We start from the raw sequence: 14,682 nt of genomic DNA on the forward strand, positions 1-14,682 counted from the left end.
AAGAAAAAAAAAAAAAAAAAAAAAAAATCGAAAGAGTGAGATGCAAATTTTCTCTAGAACTAATTAAACTCTCACTCCACTCATTCCAAAATCAAATGTTAAACTCAAACAAAATTTTGAATGGCATTCGATAAAGAAATCTATTAGTGTATGGTCAGCATTAGTCTGCATGTTTTGGGGGCTTTTCTCCAGGTGATGATTTTAAGCGGTGGTTGGGGGAAATAACAGTCCCTAAAAACGTTCCCCGGTAGAAGGAGGGTTCAGCTAGGCACTTTTATAAACTGCACTGCCTAAGTACTATACAGCAAAAATCTCATTACAAGCACATCTCACCTATCTGTACTGCCTTGCTGCCTCCCTGCTCTGTCCTCGCTCCTTTGTTCCAGGTATGAGGGAGCATGTGAACTCCCCCATGTGTTTGGACCTGAGCAGACAATCAATGGGCTCAAACATTGTCAAGCGTTGGGGGGGCATGACGCCATCCACCTGGGTAAGCTCCAACGCCATCGCTTACTGAAGCTTATTCAGGGTGGACTGTTGCAGGGGGATATTTGGAAGTGGAAATAAAGAGCTGGACCCGTGTGGTTATTCTTGGTGTTTCTCATCCAACAGTAGATGTGAATATGTGTGATCTGCTTAACGGGTAGGCAGATCTTCACAGAATCATCAGTGAACACAGTAGATGTGACAATTGAAAACACAGGGGGAGGCAGTGAAGGAACACGGATCGCCTAGGGGGTGGGCTATTTGCAGAAACGGTCACTCTGCCCTGACAGTGAAGGTGTAGTAAAGCAGGCAAGTAGGCCTCAAATATGACAATTCCAAAATGCACTAAAATCTCAAAGAAATGGAGGAAGCAAGTCCATGGATAGCATGGTGAGATTTAACCACTTGGGGGGAAAAAAACATTATTTTGAGTGTAAATGATTTAGTGTTGTCTTTTAAATGAAATATCCGAGTATAAGCCTTCTGCCAGGTTTATTTTTCTTGCTTGCACTAGCTCTCCATTAATAATAGAGTGAGAGGTCTTGTGAATTAGGCAAATCTTTCAATAACCTGAGTATGGGCAACATGAAGGCTACGCTGAGAGGTAATTAAAATTAATATGTTCAGTAGATTCTAATGGCAGAACATTCCAAAGACAACAAGCAGTGTGAATATCATTATAGGTCAGCAGTGAAATAGATTCCCTGTTCATTTTACATCTAGATCCTTCAACAGAAGTCAATTAAAGAATAAAGTTTTGTTGAACCAGGTATTGCCGACAGGGCCACCCAGAGCTCAAATTACATCCGATTCCACCTAAATGTTGAGCTATAGGGTTAAGGCTTTTCCCCATAGTTCTCCTGAAGGTAACGGGAGGACATAAACTAGCGTCCTCCCGTCACCCAAAGCTCAGTATACCGCGAGCTATACTGAGACGCAGCAGCCGGGACGGATCCCGACATTACTGTCTGGATCTACCCATCTGCGTGAGTGACAGCTGGCTCTGCCTATCTAGAGGCAGAGCCAGATGTACCCGCCCCCTCCCCAGTCCGTTCCGCCAGTCAGCGCTGGAGGATTGAAGCGGTGAGGGGGGGGGGAAACCCTGCAGGGAGCCGTAAGTGACAGTCACGGCCCTCTGCAGGGACAGGATCGAGAAGTGAGCGAGCGACGGTATGTGTTCGCTCACTTCCCGATCTATTGAGCCGACCTGTCACAGTTTAATTGTCACAGGTCGGCTAGAACTATGAGGCTGAGTGATTTTCACTCACCTCATAGTTCTCCTTTAAGGGCCGGGGTATGTAGGTCATTGTTTCTTCTTTAAGTTGCTTTTCTGAGATCTGTGACTCACTATTAGGTGAAAGAAGAAGGATCGCAGCCCTGAAGCTTCATTTCAAACATAATAGCAGCTCCTTTATTTTTTATTTAGACAGGTTCCCTTTGGACAATTGGTCTTCTTCTGCCGTCACTCTACTACGTGTCATGTTATTGCTCCTGCCCTGCTCCAGCCAGCCAGAAGATCAGCTTACACCACCATGTCTGACGATTTCTTTCTGAACCTGAGAGCAGATATTCTGCCAAACCTGCAGATCCCAGGGGACAGCCTGGAAAGCCCTAATTATATCTGTAGCAAAATAACAAAGCAGTTACTGTTCCACATGAGACGTGCTCCTCAGGTTCTTCTTAATGCATAACGCCAAGGGAGACATCTGGGGCATAACAAACACTAATCCCCTTGTGTATTCCCAGGTGAAGAGATGAATTGTCTAACACAGAAAATGGAGGGACTCACCCAGCCTGGAAGTAAAATGATCTCCTGCAGCTTGTCTATTGTTCTGATCGGGATATGATTACTCTGCATGGTACTGTGTCACAACCTGGAGGGAGGACCTGCGACTGACCAAGGGTCAGCCCAGTGTACACATCTGCATTGAGGGCTCTGTGCACGCTCACTTCACTTTGCCATTATTTGCCACCACCTGTTGTCATTTGTTCAAATGTTTGAAGTGGAACTCATTCTTTCTCTTCAAGCACTCAATAGAGTTTAGATCGGATTGGCAATTGCACAGAAAGATTATCATTAGGCCTCACGCGCACGGCCGCAAAAAAGAAACACAGTGTAAAGCGTAAATGACGTCCAAACAAGAAAATGACTTTGAAAACAGAGCAGGAGGAACAGAATGAGAATTTGATACATGTGAACGCATACATGCTTACGCGTCTGAATGCAATCATTTTACTGATCATTACGGTGCAACCTTTTGGCCAGAAGAAGACATGTACATACGAGCAGTAACTTTCTCATGGCCATGTACAAGAAGCCTTAAAGTGACACTAAACTGGTGTTCCCCATGCCCCCTGTGTGTTTTGTAAAGTAGCCACCGCTCTAAACTCACTCCTGTGCTGGATTTAAAGAGTTTACTAATCTGTATTGAGATTGTAGTCCATCACAGGAGTGAGCTTGGAGTGGTGACTACTTTACAACACACACAGGGACCATGGGGAACAGAAGTAGCCACCCTCCAGAAGGAAGGACAGTGTCAGCAGCAATTCAGAGATGATTTGAGGATCTACAGCCGAGTGATACACAAATAACATACATTTTTTGTTAATTGTTAAGGGACTTGAATGCATTTTTAAGATCTAACGCCTCAGTTTAGTGTCACTTTAATGAAATAAGACTCTTAAAATGATTGCTGAATGTGTCTATGGCTTGAAACAATGTTGCAGTCCTGAAAAGTGGATGCCTGCCTAAGGGCTTGTTCACACCAGATGCAGTTGTGATGCAGTCCGTTCAGTCTTGCGGGTGCATCAAAATCTCGTCACAATGCTTTCCAATGTGATTTCTGGTGCTCTGTCCACACCAGTGTGGTCAGTTCCGATGCAGTCAGAAAAAAATCCTGCTTGTCACCTTTTAGCTGCACCAGATCGCAACGGAACGCATCAAAAACGAATACAAACGTCTGCAAATGCACTGGACTGCACATGAAAGCCCATTTTAAGCTAAAAAAAAAAAAACAGCACCCGAGCGTGTCACAAACGCATAAAAAATCCATCAAAACGCATCACACTGCAGCTACACACACAGTTCTGATGCAGTTAGGGTGTGAACTAGCCCCCCAAAAAATCAGCTCTATAACTTCTGTACTATATAGTCTGCTCATGAAGCATTGATCCTATTTAATAACGCTAGCATGTTCAAACAATGCCCATGATTAACTTGTCAGGTAGTGTGGGAATTGAGGAGTATCTGGTGGAGAGGTGTGCAGTGGCATGGCAATGTTGTCATAGCTTTTAATTTCCACTGTAGGATGGATACTTTGTATATGGGAATTATATTGCATCATTTTATATTTATTGTGCATTAAAGGATTTTGTATTGTATCGTGTCCAGGATTCCCTTCATTTTCTATTATAATATTTGCTGTAGGCAAACCCAAACTACAAATCCCATTAGGCATTGCAAGACTCTGATAGCCACAGGCATGAGTCCCAGAGGCAGATGCATGATGGGATTTAAAGTTGCACCACACCTGGAGGGCCAAAGTTTGCCTACCCCTGCTACAGAGTGTCATTTGAGTGAGCTCTGACTCTGCTGGGGCTGCTGGCATCATATCCAAAATGGCAGCACCCAGCAGCAGTCTCAGGGCTTTTGGAGGTCTACACAAGGGAGGCGTTTACAGGAAAATGGCATGCACATATCATCTGATGGGAAGACTTTTGTTACAATCAATGGTGTGGTGACAGGGCCTCTTCAATGTAAATTTGTGCCCCCCCCAATAGAGTCCCCCTTGCACTCCCTTAGTGCAGATCCAAGAAAAACTTGGAACTTTCAGAGAGGGGAATCAGGTCAGAGAGAAAAGAATAGGAAGTAAGGTACAATCTCTTATTTGACTGGTGTCAGACAGAACAGGAAGTAGAGGCTATCCCCCCAACAGAGACACAGGCAGAGTAAGAAATACAGGACCATGTGAATACATGGCAATCACCAACACACTGACCATTTTTACAAAGTTGTATGTAAAACTCATCAGACAGAATGATAATTTGCCTCATTTTATTGGAACCACCGTACCTTTATGTGATAGGGGTCCACCACTCTAAGGTCGCACGTCTGCGCATCCAGGCCCACTTTGCAGATATAGAGGATGCACAATAAAAAAACAAAGAACAAGATAGACCTAGAGAAAAAAAAAGAAAAAAGAAGAAAAAGTCCAGTTTAACACTAAGTACGATAGTAACCCAATTTGTGCCACACAATCTAAAATAAAACTATCTACATAAACAGTAACAACCATGTGATATATAAATATGTACAATATAATGTACAATCACATTTCTTCTATATTATACTGGAGTGAGAGAGAGGAGAGAGGGGGAGCGAGAGAAAGAGAGAGGGTAAGCGAGAGAAAGAGAGAGAGGGGGAGCGAGAGAGAGAGAGAAAGAGGGAGAGCGAGAGAGGAGAGAAAAGGGAAAAAAAGAGAGAAAGAGAGAGGGGGAGGGAGAGAGAGAGAGAGGGGAGAGAGAGAGAGAGAGAGGGGAGAGAGAGAGATAGAGGGGGGAGAATAGAGGGGAGAGAGAGAGAGGAGAGAGAGAGGGGAGGGGGGAGAGAGAGAGGGGAGGAGAGAGAAACGTTATAATGTGTAGAACTTCAAAATTTTATTCCACATGGATCTGTAAAAAAAACTATCACTCACACGTTTCTGCCTCACTCGCCCTTAATTATAGCTAGTTGTTTACCAACACCACCCCGACTAAAATAGAACAGCATGCAGGGCAGGGAGAAAAACTTAAATAAGTGCCTTATTAGAGACAAGTATGTTACATAGAATTATAGGGCGAGTAAAATACAGTCATCCCCGTAATCCGACCGGTCACAACAGGGGTGTGGAAATTTTTGAAAAAACTACTTGTCCAAGGGCTAAAGCGGGGGTCAAATCTACTTGTCCTTCATGACAATCTACTACCCAAATCTACCCAATACAAAAAAAAAAAAGTTTTAAAAGTTTAAAACTAGGGATGCACCAATACCAGTTTTTGGGTATCGAGTACGAGTACCAATATTTTGCTTTCAGTACTCACTGAGTATCGGTGCTTCCGTTGGCATGGAGCAGGCTTCCCGGGCAGTCAGGAAGCCGGGCAGCGGGTAATGAGATGCCACCCGGCTTCCTGACTGCCAGGGAAGCCGACTCCATGTTGTTTGGCTGGATTGATTGTGATTGGCTGGGAGGCCTGCTCCATGCAAACTTAATTACCTGATTGGCCGGAAAGATGGCTCGATGCTGATTGGCGGCCATTTGGCAAGGAGCTGGCTTCCCGGCCAATCACCTGACCACGCTGACCAATGAGTGCTTGCAATTTGCAAGCAAAATTCAAAATGCATAGGACAGGAATGCGCTGGACAGTACGGGGTAAGGACACCTGTACTGGCGGAGGTTAGGGACTGTTTGCAGAAAGTTAAGTAAAGCTGGCAGGTGGGGGGGTAGAAGAGACCGGGCCAGATTTGATTGGGTAATTCCATTTTCCCGTGTTACCTGGGAAAGTGAACTTACCCTTTAATGCACATTGTGTGTGTGAGAGAGTTCTGCCCAGGTACCACAATATGGCACACAGTGAAATGGTGGCAGGACTCAACACACACACACAATTTCCTATGCGTGTGTTTATTTGTATGCAGATGGCAGGGGCAGCGGAGTTGGTTTTAATTTCTTTTTTGTTAACTTTGTCAAGCGATGGAGCTCCAGGGCCCAGTCCTAGCTGCAACCCTGGTAGTTCCTGTGAAGATGCCAAGTATTGGTACCGATACAGATACTGGTATATGAATATCCGTAGTCTAAACCCAAAACCAAATATGTCATATATTACAGCTTACTGATCCTTAGATGTGGTGGCTGCTTTAGTTTTCTTTTTTGAACTTTTATTCCTGTATTTTCACCTGGGGTCACCCTAGGCTGCTCCCTAGATTTGGATTACAAACACCTCTCCATTCGCTCATCTTCATAACACATGGGGAGGGAGGGGGGGGGGTTGTAGTTCACAGATGATATGGTTTTAAGGTGTCAGTTCAGGGCACAGAAGGTTATAAAAACACAGGATCAACAGGAATTTTCTGTACTAGCCCGAAAAATTAAAACTAATGCAGCAGCCACATCTAAGGACTGGTAAGCTACAACATAAAAAATGTTTGTTCTTGGGTCTAGAAATCCTTTAGGGCCGGTTCACACCATATCCAGTGCGTTCCGGCGCGGTTAGAAGATCACACAGAGCAAGCCTCCTGTATTCTGGGGTGGGAGGGGGCATGGTTTTGCCATTCATGTCAATGTCTTTGCAGACAAGCCTCCCACCCACAGTGCAATCACCTGTACCAGAACACACGGTACAGCAATGCCCTGCGTTTCAGTGCAGTGCGATCACAGAAATAGTGCATGCGTGATGAGAGGAGTGTCACCCGACGGCTTCCCTGGGTGATACCATGTCTGGGGATGTTCGTGCCTCAGCGTTCTCACGTCCTATATACAGTGTATAGAACGTGATGACTCAAGGATCCTTAGACTACTGCAGCGGAGGGGGGAGAGAGGCTCCAGGGGCTGGCCTCAGAGCAAGCCAGCTCCGTGGATCAGGTGAGTATAACTTTTATTTTTTAGCACTGTAACGTAGATCAGAAATATGAGCCTTGAAATATTAGATGTGTTTGGAAATTAACAACATCTAAGAACATGTGCTCAAAACTCACCCAAAGGCCTCATGTTAATCAGTCAACTGATCTATGTAACTGATCAATGAAGTCCTGTGCCCACACAAGGGGTCTAGAGATGAGCAGGAAGCTCGGGATGTATTGTATTCTGTACAGGACAAAACAAGACACTTCGGCAACAGCAGTGCCTGTGCTCAGATCTCCGATTCCTGAACTCCAGGTACAATGAAGGGAATTTATCAAGACTGGAGCAGACATAATCTAGAGCAGCTGTGCATGGCAACCTATCAGGCTCTCTCTTTCATTTTCAAATCCTTACTGACCAGAATGAAAAGAGAAGGCGATTGGTTGCCATGCACAGCTGCTGCAGTTTTTGTTTGCTCCAGTTTTGATAAATTCCCCTCAATATATTTACAACCTTGTGCTCAGAGAAGGTAGTCAGAGTATTCTCAGTTTTAATCCAGTGATAGACACAGAGAGACCTGTGACTGGGGAATCTCCCTGGAAGCAGACGAGAAGATGAGAACTGCTGGGACTTGTAGATCTGTGAACCCTTTGCTGCCTGCTACCTGGTGTACTTGACACCAAAGCCAGGTCACCTCGGACCTTCACCCCTCTCCCTCCAGAAGGGCTCTGCATACCCCTCACTCTGCGAATCACCCCGCCTGGATCTCCCTCCGCCAAGCCAACCTCTATCCCTACTGTACCCTACTGCTGTGTATCCCTTAATAAGGAACCCCTCGGCCACAGGTCCTAAAAAAAAACCACTCTCGATCTCTGTGTGTGTTCTGCTCCCCCCCCCCCCCCCCTCCATCACAAGCACCTATACAAAAATGAGCACTTAACCCTTGCAGTGCAGGGGTAGCCTCCCTGTAAGGGTTACGAACACTTTTGCCCAGAGTTCTGCTATAACATATGCATTGCCTGATGCTTAAATCAGGCTAAAACACTTGCAAAATGTCCGGCTAGCTGGGCAAGTTCGATTACCTACCAAACTCACATCCATGACACTCATTTTACAGACAATGCTGGGCTTTCGAGTAAGAAAGTCTAGCACTGTCGGCATGCTTGCTCTTAGCTTACACACATTTCTTGTCAGGCAGGCCTTTAAAGTTGCCGATCTTAAAATATATAAAATATTGCAATACATTCCCCTCAACAGGCAGATATGGAAAAGTATACAGAACAGATTAAATATGATTACACTGCTTAGGATTGTGACATTTCTGGGGTAAAGGATGCACAATAAGAAGGTGTTACTGCTCTAAATCAATTCTAACAATAGCTGACGGTACTTGGCACCGGTCCATGACCAAACCAGCAGTGCGTGTTTAAAAAGGGAAGAGCGGAGATGAAGTACAGACAGAGGAGATGACTAAATGTAGGTGTCATAGCAGTCCTGCCACATCCTGCTCACATAGCTCTTGGTCAACACATGGACGGAATATATTTGATACATTCATATACAAACCATTTCTCCATTTCTCCATTTCCTACAAAGGTGGCAAATTGACATCTAATTTCAGTTTTGTGGTTACAGAAAAGACACTCTATAGATGTCACCAGTATAAAAGCAGCCACCATGTCCTTTTCATTCTATTGTCAAGAGGAGTTCTCCACCTTCCTACTTTTCTCAGTAAAAATCCCCAATGTGAGTCTTAGGGCCTGTTCACATGATATCAGGTCCTGATCAGGTGCGGATCTGCAGACTGATGCAGTGCGTTTTTGCCACGTTTTTGCCGCGTTTTGGATGCTGGAGTGGGGCTGTTAGCATGTTAGCTGCAGTGCAGTGCGTTTTTGATGCGTTTTGGACGCGTTTGCGTTTCCTGACCGTTTCTGAACCGGACAAAATGTGACATGCAGTATTTTTTCTGTCGTAAGCTGAACGGACTGCGCACGTGAGAACTGGAGCCCATAAAACACATAGGGATACATTGGAATGCATTTTGAGTGCAGCAGCGTACGGAGCCGGTCAGCACACAAAACGGACGTCGTGTGAACAGGCCCTTAAAAAAATTAATGATGTTATTTTTCTAAGTTAGGTGAACACTGTGCCCACGTCCCTTCCTGCGTTGCAGCTCTTCTTTTAACTATCACTGACCATGTGCAAACCCGACCCGGCACTGCAACCATTTTTATCAAATATATCTGCAGCATTTATATAGCTTCAACATAATACGTCGGGGATTGGCCAGGTCGCCAATGCTCCTTTTTACAGCTGGCGCCCAACTTTGGAGATTCTCTCTAGTTGGTGTCAATGGAGCTGGCACCTAGAAAATCCTGCTGGCTCCTGGATTGGACAAACTGGCTCAGAACTCAATTATAATTTGTCCACCCCTGTAAAGAGTACCTAGACCCATTCACATTACTCTCGGTCCCCTATGGAGGCTAGTAATCTCATGCTCCTACCATACATATACGCACACTAAGAGCAATTAACAAGGATGCCAGTTACTCCACCAGCAGGTTTTTTGGGAGTTACCCTATGGGAGTTGAAGTGAACTTCTACACCGTTACAAACATTTACAAAGGTGCCTCCCGCCTACTAGCAATCATTACATTAAAGCACAACTCCGGGCAAAACTGTTATTAACCCTTGCAGTTGGGCTACCCCCGCACTGCAAGGGTTAACTGATTATTTTTGTCTGTGGACTAAAAAAAAACAAAAAAAAAAAACGTATACTCGCCTGATCCTCTGAGCCGGTTTGCTCTTAGACCGGTCCCGGAGCCTCTCTGCCCCTACACTGCAGCAGTTTAAGGATCCTCAAGTCATCAGGTCCAATACAGTGTATAGGACATGAGGCTGCTGAGGGACATACTAATCGCTGCAGGTGGAGGTTCCTTGCAAGTCTGGGGCTGTATTTCTGCCAATGCAGATGGAGATTTGGTCAGGATCAATGGTGTCCTCAATGTTGAGACATACAAGCAGATACTTACCCATCATGCCATCAGGGAGGAATGTGATTGGCCCCAAATTTATTCTGCAGCAGGACAACGACCCCAAACATACAGCCAATGTCATTAAGAACTATCTTCAGCGTTAAGATGAACAAGGAGTCCCGGAACTGATGGTTTGGCCCCCACAGAGTCCTGATCTCACCATCATGGAGACTGTCTGGGATCACATGGAGACACAGAATGATTTGAGGCAGCCGACATCCACAGAAGATCTGTGCTTAGTTCTCCAAGATGTACCTAGAACAACCTACCTGCCGAGTTCCTTCAAAAACTGTGTGCACGTCTACCTAGAAGAATTGATGCTGTTTTGAGGGCAAAATATTGATTTGGATTTCTCTTTTGTTCATTTACTTTCCATTTTGTTAATTGATAAAAATAAACTAATACTTATTATATATTTATTATAAATGCTTTTCTAAGTAAAAGTTTCCTTTAGATACGGTCTGTTTTTTTTCTTTTCAACTGACACGGCAGTAAACTTGCAGACCATATACAGTATTTATTGCTCATGCAGAACGTGCTTCATCAGTATGACAGAGGGAACAGAAAAACCACAATGCTGGTACATCTTCCCTCAATACACCGTAAGAACAGACTCGTCTGCAGACTCCTAATCAAACTCTAAGGCTGGGCACACACCTTATAACCATCACAGGACTTTTGTCTTGCGATGGTTGTAAGGTTATTAAAAAAAACTTACGATCTGCCTATCTTGGACAGACACATCGCACTTGTGATAATCGCAAGCCCGCCCTGCTGAGGGGCGGGCTTCCGATGACCGCAATGCTGAACGGGCAGTGTGCACTTGCGCACACCCGCCCGTGCGGCAATTATCTTATGATCATGCCACAAACCAGCAGAAAATCGCATGATTCTCGGCTGGTTTTCAAACATGTTCGGAAGACAAAAGTCGTGCGATCGTACAGTAGAAACGGTCGCACGCCTTCCACACACCTTGCGATTATCGTACGATCGCGTGTGTGGGCACCTTAAGACAGTTCTATCCAAAATGATGACAACAGCCGTGACACCTCTAGGTTCAAAGCTGATCGCTGTCCGGAGGTCGTGATCAATCTCTATTCCCTCCAGAGCTGTTAAAAATAAACTCTGGTGTGACTTGAGCTGGGTACACACGGTAAAAAATTAACTTTCAGGGCGTTTATTTGATTCGATTTTCTAACAATGAGGTCAATTTGACAATCGATTTGACTCCAGCATGGAAAAGTAAAAGGTGCACCGAAATGGAAATTTCAAAACCGAAACGAAACCAAAATAAAAAAAATTGTTAGGCCAAAACCGAAAATGTTTTTTATTTAAATGTTTTCTAATTTTTGTTATATCTTATTTTTTTTTAAACGTTTTCATTTTTTTTATATTTTTATTTATGAATTCATTTTTTATTAAATTTTTTTTTTTTTTACTTTACTGTTAGGGGCTTCGGGGGAAATATTAGGGGTCTAAATAGACCCCTGATATTTCCCTTTTAAAATAGAAGTCCTCAATCTCTTTTTCTGCAGCCCCTGTTATCAATGAACAGGAATCCTCTATACCAGGGGTGGCAAACACAAGGCCCGCGGGCCGAATCCGGCCCGCCGGACCTTGTAATGTGGCCCGCACAGCAGCAAGGGCCGGTCCGCTATGCCGTCTCTGTGCAGAGCAGTGTCTACTGTGTGGTAGCGAGCAGAGCCGGCACTACCACACAGTAGACACTAGAGGGCGCTGGTGGGGGAGGCCAGAGAAACACCTCCTCCCCCAGCCCTCTCTACTCTGTACTCTTTCCGGAGCTTGCTGGTGCTGTTCCTGCAGCCTGCACTGTCCGGTACCGGCCGAGATATTAACATATGAATGGACTGCGGTAATTTGCATATCAATAAGCCGCGGCACATTCATATGTAAATATCACGGCTCATTCATATGCAAATCGCCGCCCCTCCCCCACTGCTAAGGAAGAGAAGGGAAGAGAAGACTGTTTTCAAGGCTAGTTATTACTTAAATTATTATTAAAACCAGTAGCAACTGAATGCAGAGGCAACTATTTATGATAATAAAGAGTAGATGCATAGTCCCATACAACCGGCCCTTTGAGGGTAACCATACTGCTGATGCGGCCCCCGATGAATTTGAGTTTGCCACCCCTGCTCTATACTGAGTGTTCCTGTTCATTCATAACATGATAACATTGTGTGTTTACTATAACCATAACTATGAATGTACAGGAGGAGATGTAGGTCACTCCCATTATTGAGGATATAGTAACCATACCATGTCCTCAATTATCTACAAACACTCAGCGATCACCGACTGCTTGTACCTCGCTCTCCTCTCTGACACGTTGTCACAGGAGGCTGCGCAAGCGGTGCAGGGAGGAGAGCTCAACCTCCTGTGACAGCTCAAGCTGTCTCCGCCCACACACCGCTCTGCCGGACTGTGATAGGTGGCTGAGTGGTGTGGGAGGAGACGCCGACCGCTCACAGCGCTCTCCTCCCGCAGAGCTCGGCCGGCTGTCACAATTTCTCTCCTCTCCACTGGGACACAGAGCAGCGCCCAGCGGGGAGGGAAGAAAGCACGGATGCGCGGATGTACCGGCAGGAAAATTGGCCTTTCGGCATTTAGCCAAAAGTGCCATTTTCGGTCGATGTGTTTCGGCGGCCAATATAGCGGTGCATCCATATGGAAAAGTAAACCAAAAGGAGCAGGATGGAGAATTTTTCTCAAACGAACAAAATTTTAACAGTGAATGTGGTTCTCGTTCGGGGAAACTCCATTCATTCCAAAAATCGAATGCAAAAACCAAACAAAGTTTCTAACGACATCCATCAAGTCTCTGATCGCATTATCGAATGTTCTGATGAGATTTATAGTATGAAAGTTAGTAGGAAATCCTACCATTGTATGACGGGCTTTAGAAGCTGGATGTCAGTTATAAAACACGGAGCTGATAAAACCAACAAGTATCCATTGTCATTGGAAAAGAAGAGAGAGTACCTGACAGTCTCAAAGCAATTGCGTCAATACACGATGCCAAGGGCGGACAACTTAATCTGGAATTAAGGAGCCAGTCTATCCAATCCAGGAGCCAGCAGGAATTGTTTAGGAGCCACCTCCATTGACCACAACTAGAGAAAAACCTCAACAGTTATGGACCAGCCTAACTGTTTAAGGAGCATTGGCAAGCTGGCTCCTGGGATTCCTCTAGCCCTTCCCTATGTCACATAATTGCTTCACCATTTTCATGTCATTGCAGTTACTTTCATTGGAACGTCAACTCTGGCCCCTTCACAGGTCTGAACTCTTCCTATGCTTGAACTTTCCCGCATACTAACTACGTATCCCTTCAACACAGTCAGCAAGAGATTTGTGTCAATCACCCCTCCTTTTCTTTCTCACTGCAGCAGCCAAAGCATGAGCCAGATCAGATATTTCACATGTGTGGAAATGAATGACCAGCATTAAAAATAAAGAGAACAGGCAGGTACATATAGAACAGTTCAAAAACAACCTTAGCAACTGCATAGAGAATAACATGGGAAGAAATGGAGGGTTCCATGTTGACCTTACTAATAACACTAGCCAGCTCAGTCAACAAACCAGTAGTAAAGCACGAAGGGTGGCAACCTATTGCAGCCAACCGCAATCACCTAGAAACATTCAATCTAAAATTGATGGATTCTGATAGGTGATGCTCTTATCTTCTGCCATCGTTTTAATGCATACCAACATAGATGGTTGTAAGGTATGCGGAGACTTGCGACTCCTCAAAAACAGATGGGATAATGGATGTACTACATACCTGAACAAGATCCTGCAGCAGCATTTACAGGTGGGCCTCATCTTCTGGTCCTCCAATGCACATCACCAGCAGGCTAAAGAGCACAGTGCAGAGGGGAATGCACAATCTTCTGTCTTCATGTGGCAGACCTGTGAGTAACAAAAGAGAGCACCATGAGACACAAAGCCACTCTTCTCTGGAAAGACTAGTCATTACGTCACTGCACTCAATGAACTGAATCAGATTAGAATGGATTGTTACCAAAGTCCAAAAGGTATTTGCACTGATAGGGTGGTGGGATAGCACAGCAAATATCCAAAGTTCATGCGGGACTCCAGTAGGATGGTATAATGAGAAGCAGGGGGAACCAGCAGCCCGTCCTTCTAACCTAACTTATGTGTCCTGCTGATGCATTTGGTTAGATAGACTTCTTTGGAGCTTTGGGAAGATCCACTTATATCTGATTCAATTGCCATTAGAATACTGACTGTGTTATGGATAGAATAAATTTCCTGAGAACATACTTCATACAAACTAGCCCTTGCATTTCCCGAAACAATATACATTTATGGATATTGAATTTTGCTTGCTTATATACATGTGTAGAAATACTATTATTTTATCACTGGACATCCATTCAAGTACCAACAGTCTGTGTCCCTTGGGACTTAAAAACACCTCTTCTATTATGGTTTTATTGCATTAGAACATAGTTACATAGTATTTGAGGTTGAATAAAGACATTAGTCCAATATCGACAGTTTAACATAGAATTAAA

The 14,682-nt window shown here is 44.6% G+C and overlaps 1 protein-coding gene across 1 annotated transcript in view; it reads right to left on the minus strand.

Moving 5' to 3' along the window:
* ST3GAL5 (ST3 beta-galactoside alpha-2,3-sialyltransferase 5) overlaps window positions 1-13,966 on the minus strand; it is a 32,700-nt gene extending 18,734 nt beyond the window's left edge. The window contains exons 1-2 of the mRNA XM_018573932.1: window positions 13,926-13,966; window positions 4,559-4,664 (exon numbers count right to left, since the gene is read on the minus strand). Of these exons, the coding sequence (XP_018429434.1) occupies window positions 4,559-4,664; window positions 13,926-13,966 (147 nt within the window). The remainder of the gene's footprint in view (window positions 1-4,558; window positions 4,665-13,925) is intronic.
* Window positions 13,967-14,682: the final 716 nt, after the last annotated feature.

This window comes from Nanorana parkeri, unplaced genomic scaffold (genome assembly GCF_000935625.1).
Source record: "Nanorana parkeri isolate BGI_ZX_2015 unplaced genomic scaffold, ASM93562v1 scaffold2625, whole genome shotgun sequence".
Taxonomy (NCBI): domain Eukaryota; kingdom Metazoa; phylum Chordata; class Amphibia; order Anura; family Dicroglossidae; genus Nanorana; species Nanorana parkeri.